At 48.7% G+C, this 21,850-nt stretch overlaps 1 protein-coding gene across 10 annotated transcripts in view; it reads left to right on the top strand.

Moving 5' to 3' along the window:
• The window catches only part of WNK2 (WNK lysine deficient protein kinase 2), a 158,642-nt gene that overhangs the window by 59,479 nt on the left and 77,313 nt on the right, over positions 1-21,850 (top strand). For 7 of the 10 annotated variants that reach the window (XM_032635698.1, XM_032635706.1, XM_032635703.1 and 4 more), the window contains exons 8-19: positions 3-285; positions 3,616-3,818; positions 6,330-6,485; positions 6,892-7,116; positions 8,599-9,153; positions 11,647-11,940; positions 12,494-12,543; positions 13,347-13,515; positions 13,604-13,720; positions 14,109-14,279; positions 14,550-14,595; positions 15,110-15,229. In XM_032635698.1, the coding sequence (XP_032491589.1) occupies positions 3-285; positions 3,616-3,818; positions 6,330-6,485; positions 6,892-7,116; positions 8,599-9,153; positions 11,647-11,940; positions 12,494-12,543; positions 13,347-13,515; positions 13,604-13,720; positions 14,109-14,279; positions 14,550-14,595; positions 15,110-15,229 (2,389 nt within the window). The remainder of the gene's footprint in view (positions 1-2; positions 286-3,615; positions 3,819-6,329; positions 6,486-6,891; positions 7,117-8,598; positions 9,154-11,646; positions 11,941-12,493; positions 12,544-13,346; positions 13,516-13,603; positions 13,721-14,108; positions 14,280-14,549; positions 14,596-15,109; positions 15,230-21,850) is intronic. The other 3 variants (XM_032635702.1, XM_032635707.1, XM_032635704.1) reach the window with 3 other exon arrangements.

The raw sequence follows: 21,850 nt of genomic DNA, 5'->3' as shown, positions 1-21,850 counted from the left end.
AGATTGAGTCGGGATTTTTCCATGAGAGCGATGTGAAGATCGTGGCCAAGTCCATCCGTGACCGCGTGGCATTGATCCAGTGGCGGCGGAAGAGGATCTGGCCAGCACTGCAGCCCCAGGAGCAGCGGGACCCCGGCAGCCCTGACAAGGCCAGGGGCCCACCCACACCCCTGCAGGTCCAGGTGACCTACCACTCTCAGGCTGGGCCGCCAGAGCTGGAGGAGCCCGAGGCCGACCAGCACCTCCTCACCCCGGCGCTGCCGGCCAGCGCCACCTCCCTGGCCTGTGAGTGCTGCCCTCCCCAGGGCCCCCCTGCCCTGCCGCCCTCCCCTTAGCCCACCCCGTGGGTATGAATGATTGGTGTGGGCAAACATTCTTCCAGGGAGGGCACTGGAAGCATCCCCACGTTGCAAAGAGATCTGTTCCCAGAGGGGTTTAAGTCTCCCTGAAGTCCAGCTTCTCAGGACAGGTGGGGGACAAATATCCAGGGAGACCCAGAACCTCCTGTGCCCCCCGAGCCAGCAGGGATAGAGCTTGTTTAAGTTCAGCTACTTATCCCGTCTGGAATATATCAGTCCCAGCCTCACAGGGGACCTGAGGGCTGGACCTCAGGCCTGGAGTCACTGACCAGTGGAGGCGTCTGTGCCACATGCTGTGGTCCTGGGGCTGCCAGTGGCTGCAGCCTCTAGTCATGTCATGGTCTTGGTTGTGACTTTTGCTGCTCGGATTGTCCGTCCCCAAGGTTATCTCCCTTCTGGTACTGAACCTTTGAGACCTTTAGTGTGTTTCCCAGAGAGTGTCACTGATGGATTGGTGGGAGTCACTTTGTAGCTGGCTTCATCTCAGACCACTGGAATGAAGAATCCTGTGTCTTCTCCATGTCTAAGTGGAAGTCCTCAGTATCCTAAAAATTTAGCCGTGAGCTGAGGATGGGGGATGTAGCCTTTTCTGTCTGTTCTGTGAATAAGCATGGAGAGCTGAGCCACCTGCCCAAGCCACTATTTCAGGTTGTTTGTGTGGAAAGACCAAAATAGTCTGTGTAATCTATTTAATAGTTACATCCTTTCTTTATCAGTAAAATAGCTAAACATTCTTCAGAGCAGGCTGTTTGAATTCAAACCATCGGCTGGCTGGCCATCACTTTGAGATAGGTTGCCTACTGTTTACTTCTCTCCTACCTGCTCAAGTTTGCTTTGGAGAACAGAATCGCTACATCATCACTCCATTTTCTGATAAACCGAAAAATTAGTTCAAGAGCATAAAGTTTTTGCAGGAAAAGGCTTTCCACGCCTGACATACCACTACACACTCTGAAAACATAACTTTTAGTTGAAAAATTTCTAGGACAGGAATTAAGAAATCTCCTTTTGTTGAACTTTGAACAGATACAGTCTGTGACCTAGAAAATGCTCTGCTGTGGTAAGATGTTGTGACACAGGCTCGACCCGTTGCATAGATGTGAATCAACAGATGAGTTTAGGGTGGGCGTTCCGTCTGCAGACAGATCCCCTCCCTGACTGACTAAGAATGGGTGTGCTTCACGTAGTGGCCATACTTCTCAAAAAGTTTTACCTATTTACCATAATTTCTCTAAAGTAGACTACATTTAGTCACATTTTATAAAATTCAGAAAATCCAAGAGGGTATACAGCAGAAGCCAGTTAATTGTCCTCCCTGGAGGTCACTGATGTTTTAAGTCTTTTAACTTTAACTTCCAGAGATGATAACTTCCAGACGTAACCTATACCTGCAGTCTACCACACACACGCTCAACACGCATATGTATACATACATACACGTGTGCACATAGAATATACCCACACAGGTGCATGTGCACAGGCGCGTGGGCACACGTGGGCACCCCTGTGTCTCCCTCTGATCTGTAGCCCACAGCACCCTGCATGTGCTCTTCTGCACCTTGCAGTGGGTCAGAACAGAAAGCCATCCCTCTGGCCGCAGTGCCTGGGGCTGGCTGGACCACACTGTGCTTCATAAAGATGAACTAATGTAGACGCAGGCAGCACACACATCACTGGAGGGGACCTGGTCTTAGATAGCAAGATGGGCGCACACACACTTTCATATATTGGAAGGTGCAGCAAATATCATATGTTTTGACTCCCCACTCTGTTTTCTGTTAGCTGCCCATCAGCTAACCAGATCAGGCTCAAGCCTGGGCCAGCATCTGTGACCGTGAGAACACAATTTGTCAATAGGTTAAAAGGGATGTTTAAAAATAATTTTTATTATACAAATAAACACATTCACTTTAGAAATTTAAAATGTCACATACATGGTTAGAGTCACTCTACTTGAAACTGGTCTGTACACTCTCTCTCATGCACTCACCTCTCTGTCTCTGTCTCATGTGCCCACACTCTGTCTCTCACTTGCACATGCTCTCTGTCTCTGTCTCTAAGTAGCAATGACTACCAGCCACCTCATCAAAACTCAGAGCCACTTGTTAAATTGGTTTTGCACAATCAAACCTCACCATTCTTAAGTCTTCCTGGGTCAAAATAAGTTCTGATCAGCTCTTGGGAAAAATTATTTTGTTGCAAAGCCAACAAGAGTGCCCTCTTTTACTGTATTTGTTTAAATTACAAATGGACACGAGGCCAACACTAAAAGGTGCCCCATAGATAGCTTGGTGTTCATAGGTGACAAATCCTAACGTTTATGTAGCTTTTGGAATCTGGAGGCAGTAAAACAAAAGTGCCACTTCAAATAGGTTTTTGCTTTTCACTCTTGCCTGGCATGACCATGCAGGTGCCCTGTCTTCCCAGGTGTCTTCCCAGGCTTGGTGAGACCAGCCTGTGGGCCGTGGCAGTCTTGTCTGTGCCCCCATGTGCAGGCAGCTTCTTCCACCCAGGCTGGGTTTGATGGCCAATCTGGGCTGATCTTGGGTGAGGCTGGCCTCTTGGGGGGCTGCCTTGGGCCGTGGAATCTCTGGGTCCCCGTTTTATGGCCTCTCTGTGGGGCAGGCACCTCGTCCGCCCCATTTTCCAACCACGTTACACCTGGGCCTGTGAAGCGAGGGGCTAGATTTGGACCCAGGTCTTCCTACTTCAGGCTCTTTGCTGTGGTGAGTGGAGGTGGTCAGGGTCCTGAGACCTCCCTCCCCTGCTATAAAACTCAGGTGGTAGTTCTTTCCTCTGCATGACTATAGCTTTTCCTAACTTGGACGTTCCATCTGGTGCCTTTGAAGAGCTGAAAGTGCTCACTTTCAAGGCCAGGGCAGGTGCCAGATGAGGTCCCTATCTGTAAGCTGGTGGAAGTTGTCCTGCCTACTGAGGGTGGTGCAAGGTACCCACCTGGGATCCATGGTGGCCCATGGTGAGCACCAACAGATGTCAGGCAGTGTGTGGGCAGGCTGCCAGGGCCATTGCTGGGTGGTACAGTTACAGCCCCCTGTACCGTTCTTTAGTTGATTTTTTTTAATGACACACATTTATTATGTATGTGATCTGGAAATGTAACCAAGTCTTTGTTTTACAGAAGAAAACACAAGGACAAGCTAGCCCATGTTTGCGTTCCCTGAGACTTGCTGGAGTGCTGTGGGGGTGATGTTTGGGGGTGCCCGCTTTGAGCTGTGCTTTTGTCCTCCTTCCCCAGCGGACAGCACGTTTGACAGTGGCCAGGGCTCCACGGTGTATTCGGACTCGCAGAGCAGCCAGCAGAGCGTTGTGCTGGGCTCGCTGGCGGATGGAGTGCAGCCCCCCGCCCAGTGTGTGTGCAGCCCCCCTGTGAGCGTGAGTGACGGGCCTGTCCTGCCACATAGCCTGCCCTCACTGGGGGCCTACCAGCAGCCTGCCGTGGTGAGTCAGCCCACCCCTTCTGGCCAGAGTTCCTGTCCACATGGACTAGAGTCTGTGATGGTCCATCTAGTCAGTGCTGGCCTGTTGTCAGTTCCCAGCCATGCAAAAGCAGGCCCGTGGGAGGTCCATCCTTGCCAGTAACTGCAGGGCTGCAGGCTGGAGCAGCCTATGGTGTACCCTGGAAGACCTGCCAGATGAGAAAATACTGGAAACAGAGCCCAGTGACACCCAGTGCTTGCAAAGCTGTGATAAACCTGGCAAGGTCCCGCCCTGTGACTGACGCTGAGCCTGAAAAGTTACTTCTGACTGTTGCAAAGGTGACAGAAAAGCATCATTTATAGTAATGAAACCTTTGATTTTGTCTCAGTGTCTAGCTTCACTGAGGGACTGTTAAGTATCTCCTGTCATTTCTCCACCACATATTATGCAGCCATTAAAAGTTAGAGGTATGGAAACGACCAAATCACAGGAAGCATTTTCAGTGATGTTTGAGAAGTAGGATTGAAAGGGCCTCATGCTTCTTTATGCCTGTGGAATAATTTGTTAGATGAGGTGGAAATTGCTAGATGAGGGAGTCACATTTAGCATTTGCTTTTTTATTTTGATTTTTTTTAATGTTAAAGAAAGCAAAACAATTGCTTGCTTCCCAGTCCCAAATGGTCAGTCCCAGGGAAGTTGCCCTTGAGCCAGGCTGTGGAGAGGGGTCCAGGGAGAGATTTAGATGCCCCTCAGGCCCAGAAGTGGTCAGGGCCAGTGCCCCTGCCCGAAGAGCGTCTCCTGCCTCGCGTTACAGTGGCTCCCAACATGCTCTCACATGTGCTCTCACTCCACGCTCTCACGTGTGCTTTCAGTCACGCACTCTCACACCGTGGCTGCCTTTTGGGGCTGCTGAGTGCCGGGCCCCAGCCTTCCTGGCCACTGTCTCTCTTCCCTCCCCTCCTGACTGCTCAGGCTCAGAAGGTCCCTTTGGAAAAGCAATTGAAGCATTCGCCTCTGCTGACTGGAACCCAGTATTCATTTGCAGTTTGACTCGTTTCACAAAATTAAGTGAAATATGATTTTAGAGCAGGAAGAGTTCATTTATGAGAAGGCCACCTGCTTCTCAGAGCAGTGGTTCTCAGCTTTAGGTCACCCATGCTAGGGCTGAGCCAGAACCTTCCACCGGCCCTCATCCCCTCTAGGGCAGGGTCATACTTTTCCCTGGCCCCACAGTGTGCTCTCCACCCAGGTCCCTGCAGCACTGCCCCTGTCCTAGTTTTGGCTCACAGGCCGGGATGCCCGTGCACAGGTAGGTCGAGGGCCTGGCCAGGATGCACCCAAAATTGGCTGGAGTGTTCTCTCCCATCTTTTGCCTATTTATGCAAAAACACCTTGGACAGAAGGGGTCCCCAGGGTGCACTGAGGGCTCCTGGGGAGGGTTGCCATGGTGATTTGCCCCTGGGACCCAGGGAAGAAGTGGCACAGATGGTGGAGTCAGGAGTACAAGCCGCTCCTCTGAGACCTCCAGGCTGCCTGAGCTCCTGACTCCCGCTGGGCTAGGGATTGCGGCTCTAGGAACATGTGCACAGGTGACTCATTCCGCCCTGTGGCTTCAAGTGAATGCAAAGGAGAGGTTCCATTCTACCCCATGCTGCTTTTCATAAAGCGTTTACTGCAGAAGGTGAAATGAGTGGTAATGGTTTTGGAAATCACGTGTTTCATCTAGAAAACAAGTGAGAGAACTTTCTGATGTCGGTGTGCTCTCACCTTCAGAAGTCATCTCTGTGTTTTTTTCCATAGCTCTCACCTGCTTCTCACATCCCCACTATTTTGAAGTAAATCCTAGACAGAAAGATGTTTTGCCCCAAGATATTTCAGTCTATATCTCTTCAGGATCAAGACTCTGAAAACAAAACCCAGTACCATTATTGCACCTAAAAATGAACAAGTTAGCAGCTGTTCTTAATAGCATCAAACATTCCAATACTCAGATTTCAGACTCTTTCCTAGTCCATATCTATGCTGTGCTTGGCGGTGAGGGCTCACATCTGTGGCCTTGTTTCTTTCCTGATGGGTGAGTCATGGGAGACTCGCAGCTCTTCAGGGCACCCCTCTCTCCAGCTCTGTCCCACGTTTTATTCCCACGTTTCCATATTCTGTTTGTGAATATATCCACATGTACACATTTTATATTGTCCTATAAACAAGACACGTATGCCTTTTTATCTTTCCCTCATTTAATGTCATAACAAGTGTTTTCCAGGGTTCCACAAATCTCTTTTAATGATTTTTTCTCACAGCATGATATTCTGTGGAGCTGAAGTTCTAGGACATTCCCTGGTTGGGAGGTGTGGCTGTTCTTGGTTTAGGGACCTCCACACCTTGCTTCTGCTGCATCGTGTCCCTCGGAAAGGGTCCCTGGCAGGATGGCAGGCACGGGGAGTGAGAGATGGGTCCCTGAAGATGGTGAGTGTGTGCTTGGCAGGGCTCCTTAGGACAGCTCCTGAGTGTGGCTCTGGGTGCTTTTTGCAGCCTGGCCTGTCGGTGGCCTCCATCCCGCCCCCCGCCCACCCTCTGCTCCCACAGCAGCCTTTCCCGGAGCCAGCCATGAGCTTCGCCCCTGGGCTGCCGCCGCCCAGTGCCCCTGTGCCGACAGGCCCAGGCCAGCCCACACCCCCCGCCCACCAGGTGAGTGCTGGCTGCCCCTCTTTATGGGTACCATGGGTGCCTCGGTCTCCCCAGGCCCTGCCCATCCGTATTGGCTGGCCTGAGCCCAGTGTCTGTGAGCCTCCTGGCAGGTCCAGGCCCCCTATACGCCTTCTCTGCAGTTCCCCAGGGCCCACGGTGTAGATGGGAGTGGGGGTTGGTCTCTTGTGTCTGTGGAGTTCAGGGTTCCGCAGCACTCAGAAGGCCCCCGTTGCACACAATGGTCCTCCCAGATCTGTGTGTCCCGGGCTCCAGCCTGGGTGTTTGAACATGTGTGTGGGTATATGTATGTGTGCATGTGTGTGAGTTGATTTTTTCTGTTGTTTCTAAGTACATAGGTGTGTCTCAGGAGGGCACTGGTCTAAGAGAAGCCCCTCTCTCTTTCTAGCCTCCTCACCTGACGCAGCCGGTGGTACCCCAGCCTCCTCACCTGACGCAGCCGGTACCCCTGCCACAGGTCCTGGCCCCACAGCCTGTGGGCCCTCTCCAACCGGTGCCCCCCAACCTGCCTCCATACCTGGCTCCAGCCTCCCAGGTGGTGGCCCCTGCTCAGCTGAAGCCCCTCCAGATGCCTCCGGCGCCCCTGCAGCCACTTGCTCAAGTCCCTCCACAGGTACCCCTCTGTCCCCTGCTCTACAGCCTCACCTTCTCACCCAGTCTGGTTGGCTGTTCCTTGTCCTCAGGGCGCACGGGTCCCTCAAGAGAGAGACACTCCCTGATGACAGGGCGGCTGGGCTGCCGTGCTCTCCTGCCTTTGACTTCTGCCCCAGATGCATCTGGGATGGGGAAAGGTTTAGTCCAGAGTCAGACCAGAGAAGCCAGGATGGGGCTGTGAGCACGTAGCTATAGTCACCGTCCTCCACGGAGCTACTCGAGGCTGTGCTGACCATGGATTCTTGGGAGTCCAGGGGACAGCCGAGCAGCTTGCCAACTACAAAGAAGAGTTGACTGTAAAAGTGACTTCCGATGCCCGTCTTCGGGGGAGCATCACGTGACCAATATCACTTGATAGCACGTGGTTGATGCTTGGGTGCTGTCACTCAGGCTAATGCTGTCAGTGGTCATGCATGTTTCCAGTGAACCTTGATCACGGGACGGCTTTCGTTTCATGGATCCCATTACAGTGTGTTGGCAGAGCTAGGATGGGAAGTGAAGCTGTGAGTGTTCCTGCGGTTTATAGGCACCACCCAGAAGGTTCTTTCATGTCAGCAGTTGCCTGTCACCAGCCTTGTCCTCATTACTCCTGCACTGGAGTCACTTTCATCATCTAGTTGACCCACCACTTTGCTCCCGGTGGTCGGGGCATTTAGTTGCTTTTCAAATACACAGAGGTCAGTTTGCATATTTTCGCTGTCTTATAATTACACAAAAGCACATATTATGCAATGCTCATGTGCCTGCAACCAGAAAAGCTTTATTTTAGAGAGAACTGTCAGAGAATCTGCTGAAATGTTTGAAGTGCTAGAGCCACGGGATGTCTCCAGGATGGAAGAGCAGACGCTGAAGGTTCCAGAGCTCTGCTGTTGTGAGATGCTGCTCTCTCCCAGGATGCATGGCACAGGGGCATTCGGCCAGCAAGGAGGGGCTGGAAGATATGCTTTTCTTGAGATAACCTGTTGAAGAATTTGGTCTCAGTGTGAATTTATACAGATTGGAGGGAATCAGGCAAAGTAATTTCAGATGTTTGGGGCCAGTCCCGGTAGCTCTGGCAGTCCTGGTCTTTCTGAATGAGAACATGCCAAAGCTGTGAATCTGATGGTCACTGTTATAACCCCTGATGTCCTTGCAGTCACCTAGCAGTAGCCTCAGAGTGGCCCAGCCTGAGCCCCTTTGAGGTGGTGCTGAAGGCAGGGCTGTCTTGAAGGTCATGTCTGCACCCCACACCCTTTTGAGGCCTCCTGCCTTTCCTTCTGTTTGGTGGTATCATACACTTGGTTCCATTTAAATTGGGTTTGTTTTTGTTCCCTTCCATAGAAGCTACACAAAAGTGTGTTAGGGGCAGAAGCTGTGGGTGACGTGGATCCTCTCACCCAGTACAGATGTGCTGCAGGCACGGCCAAGTCTTGGTGGGGCTGACATGCTTGTTCTCTTTCAGATGCCTCCACTTCCTGTTGTCCCCCCCATCGCTCCACTGGCCACAGTCGACAGCCTCCCTGCAGCCCTTCCTGACCTGCCAGCCACCAGTGGGCCCGCCGTGCCTCCCCCCTCTCAGTATTTCTCTCCGGCTGTCATCTTGCCAAGCCTCCCACTCAGTGCCACCACTGCTCCCCTGCCCACGTCACCGGCCCTGCCTCTGCAGACAGTCAAGCTGCCCCACCCTACAGGGGCACCACTGGCCGTGCCATGCCAGACCATCGTGCCAAGCGTGGCGGCCACTGCTACTGGCATCCCTCTGCTGGCTGTGGCTCCACAGGGTGTGGCTGCCCTGTCCATTCACCCCACTGTGGCCCAGCTCCCTGCCCAGCCTGTGTACCCGGCGGCCTTTCCGCAGATGGTGCCCAGCGACGTCCCGCCTTCTCCCCTCCATGCAGCGCAGAATGTGCGGGCTGCCCCTCCCCACCCGGCACCCCCCATGCTGCCACAACCCCACAAGCCAAGTGTTGCCCGCCTTGCCGAGCAGGCTGCTCCGGCCGCCGGTGCTGGGAGTCAGGTAACCCACCTGCTGGCCAGGGCCCACGCTCTAGGCACTGGGAGACCCCTTAGCACATGAGGAGTTCATGGACCTCTGCTCCTTCTCAGCACCTTGACCCCGGTAGCAGAGTGGGAATGGACAAGCAGGCAGCTCTGTCCCATGGCTGCAGCGTCTCATCCAGCATGGGGGGTGTCTGCTGCCTCCTCTCGCCTCCCAGCACGTGTTAGGAGCCTTGGGGATTGGGGTGGCTAGAAGCTCCACTCTTGGTTCCTTCCCAAGTGTCAGTAGCAGCTGCTTGTGGTGGGGGGCTCCCGGCCCCTGGCCACTGGGCATTGTGGCCCCTGCCTTCACCTGGATAGGGTTGGCAGTCTCAGTGCAGCTGTGTCAGCCGCTCCGTGGACGCTGGAGAGGCTCACGCTGCCTGTCTTGTTGCCTGTCAAAGTAAAGTAGGCGGGTAACCCCCATCTCAGCAACTGGGAACTGAGGCAGATGGTGTTCAGACGGGATCTGTTGGTTGTGGACTGGGCAGTGCTGGGTGTCCATGGGTTATTGGTTCCAAGGCAGTCATGGCAGACAAGGATGATGTCTCAGAATCAGGTGGGGACCATGGGCAGCTTGTTGGGCTGACAGTGAAGGGATACAGGGACACGTACCCTGCTGGCTGGGTGGACCTCCCCGTGGCTCCACACACCTGCGCAGCCCACGCGTGTTTTGGAGTTCCAGGGCAGTTATCCACCCTCACATGAGGAGAGGAGCTGGCATGGGGCTCTCACCTTGTGGGGGGCTCTCACCTTGGGGAGGCTCTCATCTGGGCATCCCCCCACCTGTAAGGCACCAAGTAAGGGAGCCTCTTACCTGGGCGCCCTCCCACCTGGCCCCACCCTGGCTCTAAGCCTCAACAGCTTTGTGCCTGTTGGGCGTGTCCTTTGCCGTTTGAGCTCAGGCTCCTGCCCTTTTGATTTGGTCATGAAGAGTCATCCTGGAAGTGTTAAGGGGCCAGGTGTCCCCCTAGCTCATTTTGTACTGAATCCATTCTAGAGTAAGGCACTATGTCATAAGTATGCACAGATTCTCCTGGATGTTTCTGTCCACAGGGTGTGGCTGCCCTGTCCATTCACCCCACTGTGGCCCAGCTCCCTGCCCAGCCTGTGTACCCGGCGGCCTTTCCGCCGATGGTGCGGAAGAAGGGATTTGTACTCGGAGAAGGAAGGGACGATTTTCATTGACCAGTAGGCTGGTGTTTGTTTGAAAACCAGTGTGAGGAGGTGCATCAGTCCAGTGCCTTGACTGAGCAGGCACCTCCCTGGTCTGTTACTTGGAGTAACACTGACTCGGGTCAGGGCCATTTGGGGAAAGCCAAGGGCCGAGTGGAGGCCTGGGGGTCTGTGGTGTCATTGCTGGGCCCGTGCCTTACGCCACATGCTGGCCTGGCACACTGTTGGCACTGGGTTGTTGGCTCAGCCAGTGGCTGGAGAAGGTGCTGGGTGCTTAGAGGTCACTGGCCAGGCCTGGTGGCCTCTCTGTGGTCCAGCTGGCAGAGGGTCTGGAGTTTATTGATGAGCTTGTCTGGCCGCCCAGAGACTTCCCTGTGCTGAGGGAAGAGACTCCTCTGAATGCACCAGCTGGGGTGTCTTTCCAGGAGAGAGGGCTCCTCGGCTAGGCTGTGGCTTTCGCATCTTACCCCACGTACCACGTGTCTTATTGGTCTCATACCAGCAGGCCCAGTGGCGGGTCATTCCCATTCCCAACCTCAACCCCGAACTGGAGCCCTTAGCCTGTCTTAGCCTTCCCCCATGAGAGCTTTTCAAGAGGGAACAGTAGGGGATCTGGTCCAGCTCCTGAGTCACCCCATGGAAGGCATAGGTCCACAGTCCCTCTTGCCATGGCTGGGATTGAAATGCAGGATTTGTTTGTTTGTTTGTTTTTTGCGGTACGCGGGCCGCTCACTGTTGTGGCCTCTCCCGTTGCGGAGCACAGGCTCCGGATGCGCAGGCTCAGCGGCCATGGCTCACGGGCCCAGCCGCTCCGTGGCATGTGGGATCTTCCCGCACCGGGGCACGAACCCACGTCCCCTGCATCGGCAGGCGGATTCTCAACCACTGCGCCACCAGGGAAGCCCCGGAATGTGGGTTTTGACCTGACAGGAGGCTTGGATGGAGTAGCGTGGTGGCCTGGCCCTGTAGGGTGGTGGCAACGGAGCCCAGACAGGTGCTAAGTGTATGCCATACTTACAGCTTCTCAGCCTGACTCAACTAGGAGTTCAGAGATGAAGTGCAGTTTTAGGTTTGATTTTATACAGATGGGGACATGAGAGTGTCTGCTCTTGTTTGTTTCATTAAATCTGCATACAAACATTCCTGGATTTGTCTGTGGGGTGTGGGTGGATGGAGAGGGATGTCTGCATTTCCTGCTCACCTGCCTGGATGGTGGAAGTGCCTGCTTTGGTCCGGGAGCCTCAGGAAATGCAATGGCCTGCACCCCAATTTGCATCCCTGTCCTCTGTGCCCCCAGATCCTGCTTGGCCACCCGCCTCCATATGCCGTGGATGTCACCACCCAGGTCCCCACAGTGCCCGCGCCAGCTGCCGTTCTCTCCCCACCTCTGCCAGAAGTGCTGCCGCCTACTGCCCCTGAGCTCCTGCCTCAGCTCCCCGGCTCCCTGGCTCCCACAGTGATGGCGGCTGCTCAGAGCTTGCCTGTCCAGACCACTGCGCTCCTGCCACCTGCTAACCTGCCACTGCCCAGCGGGCCTGGGGTCACTGGTCCCTGCCCAGCCGTTCAGCTGACAGTGGAGCTGCCCCCGGAGGTGTGTGGCCCCCCACTTGGGGCTCAGCCCCCATTCCGTCACCCTGATCCCAGCACCACGGCAGCCCTCCTGTGCCATGACCTTGGGTCTCAGCCCTAGAAGTCGGGGGTGCCCTTGGGAAGGTGGAAGCATGTGCTCAGGGACACCATGGGTGCTGTTCTTATCTTCCTCTGCTGTCCCTGGATGTCACACTTTCTTTAATCACACATCCAGCTGGAGACCGTGATTTTTACACATGGATTCAGAGTGCTTTTCTTTGGAGGCGATGGGAAGGCCTGTGACAATTCTTCCTGGGCCATGTGCTCCCTCATGGGGATGATCAAAGTGGGTTAGCGTGTTTGGGAAGGGGGTGGCCCCAGCTTTTAGAAATCTGCTTGGCTCCAAGCGTTAACATAAAACCCCTCACTCCTGCCACCCTGCGTGGTTTGCTTGCTGCAGTCAGAAGGAAGCGGGTGGTGGGCTGGGCTGTGGAGGTGGGGAGACAGCAGACTGATGCGTCTGTGTCGCGGGGGAATGGATGTGACCTGTCCTCCTTTCCATGGTTTTATTTCAGGAGCAGGCCTCGCAGGACAAGCAGCCGAGCCTCCCTCAGAGCTGTGAGAGGTAATAGCACACTTTGCCCTCATGTGTCAGGGCTTCTAACAATGTTGCTCACTTCCAAGTCTGACGTGGTGGAGCTTCAGGTAGCTCCTCTGGGGTCTTTGTCAGTGCTTGTTGAAATTTGGTAGTCAGATACTCCCAGTTGTGTTCTGGGTCCTTGTGCTGGTCTGCAATGCCGAGGACCTTCTAGAAGGGAGAGGCTGCGGACAGAGAGTCAGCAGGTCTGGGGACCGTGGGGAGGCCTGGAGGGCAGAGCAGAGTCCAGCCCACATCCTGGGTCTCCCAGCACCTCAAGCACGGAGAATGTTGCATTTGGGGAGGGAACTGGTTACAGGAAGTGACCATGTGTCCCACCCTTCTGGTAATGCCAGCACCAAACTTGGTGTTCCGCAAAGTCTCCTCAAATCCTACAACAGCTCCATCTGGTTGGCGTGTTCCCCTTGCTGTTGAACAGATGGGGGAACCGAGGCACGGGGGAGGATTGTGTCTTAATCCTGACATTTACTGTAAGCCGAATAAGCTTGATTCACAGGCCAGGAGCCGAGAGGACCTAGGTCCTGGGTCAGAAAGGCCATGTGTTCTCTACGACTCCAACGCTGCCTAGGACAGATGTTACAGGGGGAGAAGGGCAGCAGGCTCAGGGGTCTCTCTCCTGGGCATGGCCAGCTTTAGACTCTCTAGGTTTTCCAGGTGAGCACACCCAGACAGTAAAGCTTCTGGCTGTTTCCCGAAAAGCCAAGTTTCCACGTGAGGCAGGCTTGCAGGCCCTTCCCTTGGGTACTGTAACATTCTTGGTTTTTGTGTAGTTACGGAGGTTCTGACGTCACTTCTGGAAGAGAGATGAGTGACAGCTGTGAAGGTGCATTTGGTGGGGGGAAGCTGGAAGGCAAGGCCGCTCGGAAACATCACCGCAGGTCCACGCGTGCACGCTCCCGCCAGGAGAGAGCCAGCCGGCCCCGGCTGACCATCCTGAATGTGAGTAGCCAGGCAGAACGGGCCGGCAAGACAGGGCTGGGGCTAGTCACGGTCTCCTCCCTGGTCTCACTGCCTGAGTGTCCTGTAGGTGTGCAACACAGGTGACAAGATGGTGGAGTGCCAGCTGGAGACACACAACCACAAGATGGTGACGTTCAAGTTCGACCTGGATGGGGATGCACCTGACGAGATTGCTACCTACATGGTGAGGCTAGGTGTCCTGCCTGGTCAGATGAGTCAGTGGCCCTTCCCCTGGGACTGACTGTGAGGCTGTCTCCCTGTGTCCTATGGGCGCATGCCTGCCAACCCCACTGAAGAGAATATTGGTTGCCAGCCTTACCTGTCCTCCCGCCTCTGCAGGTGGCTGCCTTTTGTGGGCAGCACTGGCCCATCACCTGGAGGGCCTGCTTCTCAAGCTGTGGCTTCTCTTGCTAAACCGTGCAGCCCTGATGTTGGGAACTGGGCTTCCTGGCTGTGTCTCCCCTCTTGGGCTTAGTCCAGAGTAGAAGTCAAGCAAATCAATCAGTGAAGACCCAGTGTGGCCAGTGGCCCGAGGTACATCCCCACCAGCAGGGTTGCATGTGCTGTTGCAGGTAGATCACGACTTCATCCTGCAGGCTGAGCGGGAGACATTCATTGAGCAGATGAAGGACGTCATGGACAAGGCAGAGGACATGCTCAGTGAGGACACGGATGTGGACCGTGGCTCTGACCCTGGGGTGAGCCCGCCGCACCTCAGCACCTGTGGCCTGGGTTCTGGGGAGGTAAGTCCCGGGTAAGAGGTCCCAGGAGGGTCTGGGCCTGCTTATCCCCCAACTCCAGGCTCTGTGAGTACAACACTGTGATGTCGCCTGCTGGAGGAGTCTGTAGGCCATGCAGTGTTGGGTGAGGTGGCTGGGAGGGTGGGCGCCTTCAGTTCAGTTAGAAATGTCCGAGCTCCTGAGGCCCCTCAGATGATTTGAGGCAGTGCTGTGCTCTGAAGGAAGTTCTTGTTCCACGCAGTCTGCTGAGTTCTGATCCTTTACCTCCTTCAGGAGAGTCGCCAACCCCAAGCGAATGCCCCGGTGTATCAGCAAAATGGTATGTCTCCTTTCAAGCCTACACCTGCCAATCAGACATGCATTTGGAGGAGGCATATCTGTCATTGTCCCTTCTCTGCCTTCCAGCAGGCATTTGATAAGAGCCCCACAATGAGCATATTGTAAGGGGTTTTGACTACCACACGGCGGGGGGGTTCTGGAGTGTGTGGTGAGCGTGCCCCCATCGGGGGACAGCTGCCCTGTCTGAGAAGCCATATCTGGTCTGGGTTGGGATGGAGCACTGTGTGGACTCACTGCTGTCTGCTGGTCCCCCAGCCAGCATTACCCCTTCAGTGATGCACCACAGGTGTCCTGGGACATAAGCCTGTGCTGGGGGGACTTGTGAGAGCCTCTGCCAGTGAGGACCCCCTGAGTGGGTTGCACATCCTCCCCACTGGTGTGAGAGGAGTTCCCCAAATCCCCATACGGCAGGTCTGGTGCTGGTGGGGAGGGGTCATGCCAGCCTTGGGAGAAACCTGCTCACTCTCACCAGCTGTTTTTGCCCTGCCTCTTAGTCCTTCACACTGGGAAGAGGTGGTTTATCATCTGTCCAGTGGCTGAGCATCCAGCAGCAGAGGCCCCCGAATCTTCACCCCCACTTCCTCTGAGCTCCCTGCAGCCAGACACCAGCCAAGGTATGAGCAGCCAGAACCCCTCAAACCTTCCTCCTTGATAATTAAGTGTGCCTCCTGTGTATTGCTCCACATCACCTCATTGTCCTCAGCCTGGCTTTACCTGTGCTTATGTTTTGCCAGCAGGTGCTGTGTGCCCAGCAAAGTGCAAGGGCCTCACCCTGCACTGTTGCCCCAAAATGCAGAGCAGTCTGTGGGGCTGTGTCCTTGTCTGTATCCCTGTCCTAGTTTTCCACCAAATGAGCCAAGTCAAGGTGGCACTTAGGCTTGGGCCTGCCAGTTACCTTCACAGTGCAGGTGAGGCACATGGGCTGCACAGGTGTGTGCTGAAAGGGCTCTGCGCTTGCCCTTTCTTACCAGTATTGTTGTGGGAAGAAGTCTCAAAGAAAATCAGAAAACATTTTGATATGGACAAGAATGAAAATACAACATATTAAAATATGTGGGATGCAGCTAAAACAGTAATTAAAGGGAAATTTATAGCACTAAATGGTTAGAGGAAGAAAGAGATCTCAAATCAGTATCCCAAGCTTTCATTTTGAGAAATTAGGAAAACTAGAACAAAATCGAAAGCAAGCAGAAGGAAGGAAATAAAGATAAGAGCAGAAATCAATGAAATTTGAGACAAAAACAATAATAAAAACAATGAAACCAAAAACTGATTCTTTGAAAAGAATTAATAAAATGATTAACTTCTTGTAAGACTGACAAAGAAAAAGACACAAAATACCAATATCAGGAATAAAAAAGGAGACCACTACAGATCTTGCGTAAAAGGATACTAGTCATGGAATACTATGAACAAACCTGCACACATAAATTTGACAACTTAGATGAAACAGACTAATTCTGAAAGCCACAAACTACTGAAACTCATCCAAGGTGGAATAGATAACCTGAATACTCCTATTAACAAGATTGAATTTGCATCAAAAAATCTCCCAAAGGAATTTTCTAGGCCCAGATAGTTTCACTGGTAAATTCTATCAAACATTTAATAAAGGAAATAACACCAATTCTATACAGTCTCATCCAGAAAATGGAAGAGGAAGGAACACTTCTCAAATAATTTTATGAAGCGAGCGTCACCCTTATATCAAAACCACACAAAGGCAGTACAAAAAAAGAGTGACAGATGCTAATCTTTCAGGGATATAGAGGGGGAAAAAAACACTCAATAACATATCAAAAAGTCAAATCTAGAAATTTATAAAAAAAGTAATATGCCATAACAAAGTGGAGTATATCCTGGGAAGGCAATATTCAAAAATCAATTAATTCACCATATAATGTCAATGGGAATTTCCTTTCTCTACAAAGGGAAAGATACATGATCATATCAGTTGATACAGAAAATGTGACAAAATACAACATCCATTTATGATAAAAATGCTCAGCAAACTAGCGATAAAAGGGAACATCCTCAACCTGATAAAGGGCATCTACAGAAAACTGACAGCTAGCATCATATTTAGTGGTGAAAAGCTAAATGTGTTTTCCCAGAGATTGGGATCAAGGCATAGATGTCCACTCTCTCTATTCCTATTCAACATCACACTAGAAATCTTAGATTCCAGATGGGCAAGAAACAGAAATAAAAGGCATGTGGATTGAAAAGGAAGAAATAAAACTGTCTCTGCAGCTAATATGATTTTATGTGGAAAAAATCACAAGCATTCTTAACAACAGACAACTCTTAGAACACAGGATTTAGCAAAATCACAGGATATATAATCAACAACAAACATAACTATATTTCTATGCTGACAGTGAACAATTAAAAACTAAAAATTTGAAAGAATACTATTTACAGTGACTCAAAAAAAAGATAATAGCTATAAATGTAACAAAACATATACAGAATCTGTATGGTGAAAACTACAAAATATTGATGAAATGGATTAGAGATGACCTAAATAAATGGAGAAACATTCTATGTTTATGGATTGGAAGACTCAACATAGTAAAAATGTCAGTTCTTCCCAAAGTGATATATAGATTTAATGCAATACCAGTAAAAATTCAAACAGGATAATTTTTGCAGATATAGGCAGTCTGACTCTAAAATTTATATGGAAGTACAAAGGTAATTTAAATAGCTAAAGCAGTTTTGAAAAAGGAGAATGAAGTTGGAGGCATCACACGACTCAGTATTAAGGCTTATTTTAATGTTACAGTAATCCAGAAAGCTCAGTATTGGCAAAGGGATTGGCACATAGATAAGTGGAAAAGAATAGAAAGCCCAGAAATAGATCCATAGAAATACGGCCATTTGATTTTTTGACAAAGATGCAAAAGCAATTCTATGTAGAAAGGATAGTCTTTTCAATAAATGGTGTTGGACTAGTTGCTTATACATATGCAATAATTGAACCTTGACCTATGCCTGACATCTTATATAATAACTAACTCAAATTTCATTGTATATCCAAATATAAAATGTAAAACTATAACTTTTAGAAAAAAACATCGGAGAAAACCTTTTGTGACCTGAGCCAGGGAGTCGTTAGATCTAACACCAAAAGCATAACCCATAAAAGAAGAAAATGGATAAATCAGACATCATCAAAATAAAACTCTTTTGCTCTGTGAAAACCACTGTTAAGAGAATGAAAAGACAATCTGCAGACTGGGAGAAAATAATTGCAAATTACATATTCAGCATAGTATTCGTTCCTGAAATATATAAAGAATTCTCAAAACTCATCAGTAAGGAAACAAAGAACTCAACTAAAAAATGGACAGTGGACTTGAATAGACAACTTCCTTAAAGAGAACATAAGGATAGCAGTTAGGCACATTAAAAAAAATTAATGTCATTGACTACCAGGGAAATGCAAATAAAAGCCATAGTGAAGGGTCACCACGCACTTGTGAGAATGGCTAAGCTAACAATACTAAGTTTTGGTGTGGATATGGAGCAACTGGATCTCTCATGTTAGTGGGAATGCAAAATGGTATAGCTATTCTGGAAAATAGTTGGGCATTTTAAAAATAAAAGATGATATACTTAGTATATGACAACAATTTCAATCCTCAGTATTTATCCAGGAGAAATAAAAAATCATGTTCAGTAAACACATATATAAGTGTTTATAGCAGTTCAGTTGCCTAATTGCCCAAACTGGAAACAACCCAAATATCCTGCAGTGGGTGAATGGAAAAACAAACTATGGTGCTTTGAAAAAGAAACAACTATTGACACATGCAACAGTATGAGTGAACCCCAAAGGCTTACTGAGTGAAAGAAGCTAGTTTCAAAAGGCTACATACTGTATAATCCCATTTATAATGACATTCTCAAAAAAACTATAGATAGAGAACAGATCAGTGTTTGCAAGGAGTCAGAGGTAGGGGGAGAATGTGAGTATAAAGGGATAAACCAATGACATTGTTTTGAGGTGACTGAATTGTTCTGTATTGATTATGGTAATAATTCTATGGATATATGGTGCTAAAGTTCTCAGAACTCTACATCTAAAGAAAAACTCCATTTTACTGTATGATAATTTAAAAAGTGAAAAAAAATATATATGTTGAAGATATATGTTGATAATGAGGCAAGATAGCATGAAAGGAAAGCAGCAGCAACAACAGACAATAAAAGAGACCCTCAGACTTCTACTTTAGGCCAAGATGGATAATAGGCACTGGATTTATTTTCCCTCAAAACAACTAAAAAAGCATGCAAAATATATGAAAGAATGTTTTTTAAGACTTTGAACATAAGACAGTGAAGGACATTGATCCCTGAAAAAATCTATGATCATTTCAGCTGACTGCACTGAGAAAGTTTTCACATCCCAGAGCATGGAGGGAGGGACCCAGGTAGAGCTCAGCAGACTACCTGTGGTGAGGAGACTGACCTGAGAGTCTGAGAAAGCCCGAGGGCAAGAGTTGGCTGGGTAGAGTTCTGGAGAGGAGAGAGCAGCACAAAGAGAAAAGTCTGTGGATTGACAGAGGATTCTCCTTGATTATTTTGCAGAGTAATGTATGTGAGGAAACTAGCCAATGCCAGGAAATGAAGCACCCCAAAGGATTAGAGGGAATGGTACTAAAGCCCATATGGACCAGAATGTCTGTTCCTACCAGTTAGCTGGAAGGACTTATAATTCAAGGGACATTGGGTAGAGTACTGAAAAGGGCCTTGCCTCAGTTGTGGGGAATAATTAGCCCTAGACTTAAGAACAGGATCTGAAAATATCAAGCCACAGTAGCTTAACTGCATCCCACAACAAAGAATGTTTCTAGGAATACAAATTCATACAGCACCCAAGAAGGCAAATTTTACATTGTCTGGTATCCAATCAAAATTACCAGGCAGGAAGGACAATATGAGAAAAATTCCTCATTCTAATGAACCCATAGCTGACACAGTTGTAAGGATTAGCAGACAAGCACATTAATACAGTTACTACAACTGTATTCCATATGTCCAAAAAACTATAGGAAATAGGAAAGAAATGTAATTTACCATATTGAGAAATTAGGAAAGACAATGCATAAGATTATCTCAATAAATGCAGAAAAGGAATTTCACAAAATTCAACAGCTATAAACATCGTTAGCAAACTCTATATGAACTATATAGGGTTAAACCTGATAAGGTATATGTAAGACCTGTGCAGTGAGAACTACAAAACAATGTGGGTGGAAACCAAAGAAGACCTAAAGAAGTACCCTATTCATGGGTCAGAAGACACAGTATTGTTACAGAGTTAATTCTTTCTCAGTTAATCAATAAATTTTATGCAGCTGCCACAAGAATCCCAGAAGTTTTTTTTCTAGCAATTGAAAAGCCAACCCTATGAAAATGTAAAAGCCATTGGAATTTGGAAATAAGAGAAGTAGATTGGAATGCTAACACTAGCTGATTTCAGGAATTATTATAAAACCATAGTGATCAAGACTGTGTGGTATTGGTATAAATACAGATAAATAGATCAATGGAATAAAATAGAGTCCAGAAATAGACCCAAACACATAGAGACACCTAATTTTTTATAAACATTCAAAGGACATTCAGTGAAGAGAGGACAATCTTTTCAGTCTTACGACTATTGATCATTCATATGTGAAAAATGAATATCCATACTTAACACTATATACAAAAATCAACTCAAAATGGAATGTAAACCTAAATGTAAAACTGAAAACAATGAAACTTATAGTAGGATACACAGGAGAATGTTTGTGTGACCTTGGGTTAGATAGAGATTTCTTAGATATAGCACCAAAGCATGATCTGCAAAAGAAAAAAATTGGTAAATTAATCAAATTCAAAATGTCTACTCTTTGAGAAACAGCAAGGGAATGAAAAGAGAAACCAGAGACTAGGTGAAAATATTTGTTAACCATATATGCAATAAAGGACTTGTGTCCAGATAATATGAGGAACTCTCAAAATGCAGTGAGAAGAAAATAAACAAGCTAACAAAAATATTTGAACAGACACTTCACCTAAGATTTGTGGGTGCCAAATAAGTATATGAAAAGGTAATTATTCAGTAAGAAGCTGCAAATTAAAATCGCAAGAGGATACCACTACACACCTATTAAAATAGCTAAAATTTAAAAGACCGAGTGTTGCTGAGGATGTGGGGGAATTGAAACTCTTATACACTGTATAAAATGGAAAACAGCTGGAGAACCTTGGAAAACAACTTGGTAATGTTTTTTAAAAATAAACATATAAGTGCCATAGGATCTAGTTATTCTGTTCCTTGGTATGTATCCAAGAGAAATGAAAGGAGATGTCCATACAAACACTTACACAGCATGTTCATAGCAGCTTTATTTATAATAGCTGGAACGTAGCAATAGCTCACATGAACAGAAAAACATATTGTGATTTATCCATACCGTATAACACTACTCTGCGATAAAAAGGAATGAACAACTGATATTCATTATAGTATGGGTGATACTCAGAATACGTCAGTGAAAGATGCCAAACAAAAAAATAATGCATGCTACATGATTGCATTTATGTAAAAGGCTAGAAAATGCAGACTAATTTATAGGGATGGAAAACAGACGAGTGGTTGTCTGGGAATGAGGTTGTGGTAGGAAAGGAAGGGAGGTATAGATTACAAGGTTCATGAAGAAATAGTTGGGAGAATGATGGACATATACATTATATTGATGGTGGTGAAAGTTTTGCTTATATGCCTGTGTCAGTACTTACAAACTCTACACTATAAATATGTACAGTTCATTGCATGTCAATTATTCTTCAACATAGTGGTTAAAAACCAAACAACAGTTACAAAGAAAGCTAACTCTCAGGGGCTCCAGATAGTGGAGTTACCAGACAGGTAACTGCTTACTTAGTGTTAAAATAAATAAATGACTAGAGTGAAACTTTTGGGAGAGAATTGGAAAGTATACCAAAAAAACCAAACCAAAAAATTCACCCTTCAAAAACAAACTCAAATGGAAATTCTGGAGCTGAAAGTTACAGTAGTTAAGATTAAGACCTCACTGGATAGTTTGTACACTGCTGGAGAGAGAATTTGCAAACTGAAAGGTAACTTAAAAGAAAATACTTAAAGTAGAATAATGATATCAAAACTGATGAAAAACAAAAGAGGAGCTAAGGAATGTAGGGGTTACTATGAGATA

The sequence above is a fragment of the Phocoena sinus genome, chromosome 6 (assembly GCF_008692025.1).
Source record: "Phocoena sinus isolate mPhoSin1 chromosome 6, mPhoSin1.pri, whole genome shotgun sequence".
NCBI classification, from domain to species: Eukaryota; Metazoa; Chordata; class Mammalia; order Artiodactyla; family Phocoenidae; genus Phocoena; species Phocoena sinus.
The sequence above is the reverse complement of the archived record's forward strand: the minus strand, read 5'-3'. Positions and strand labels throughout refer to the sequence as shown.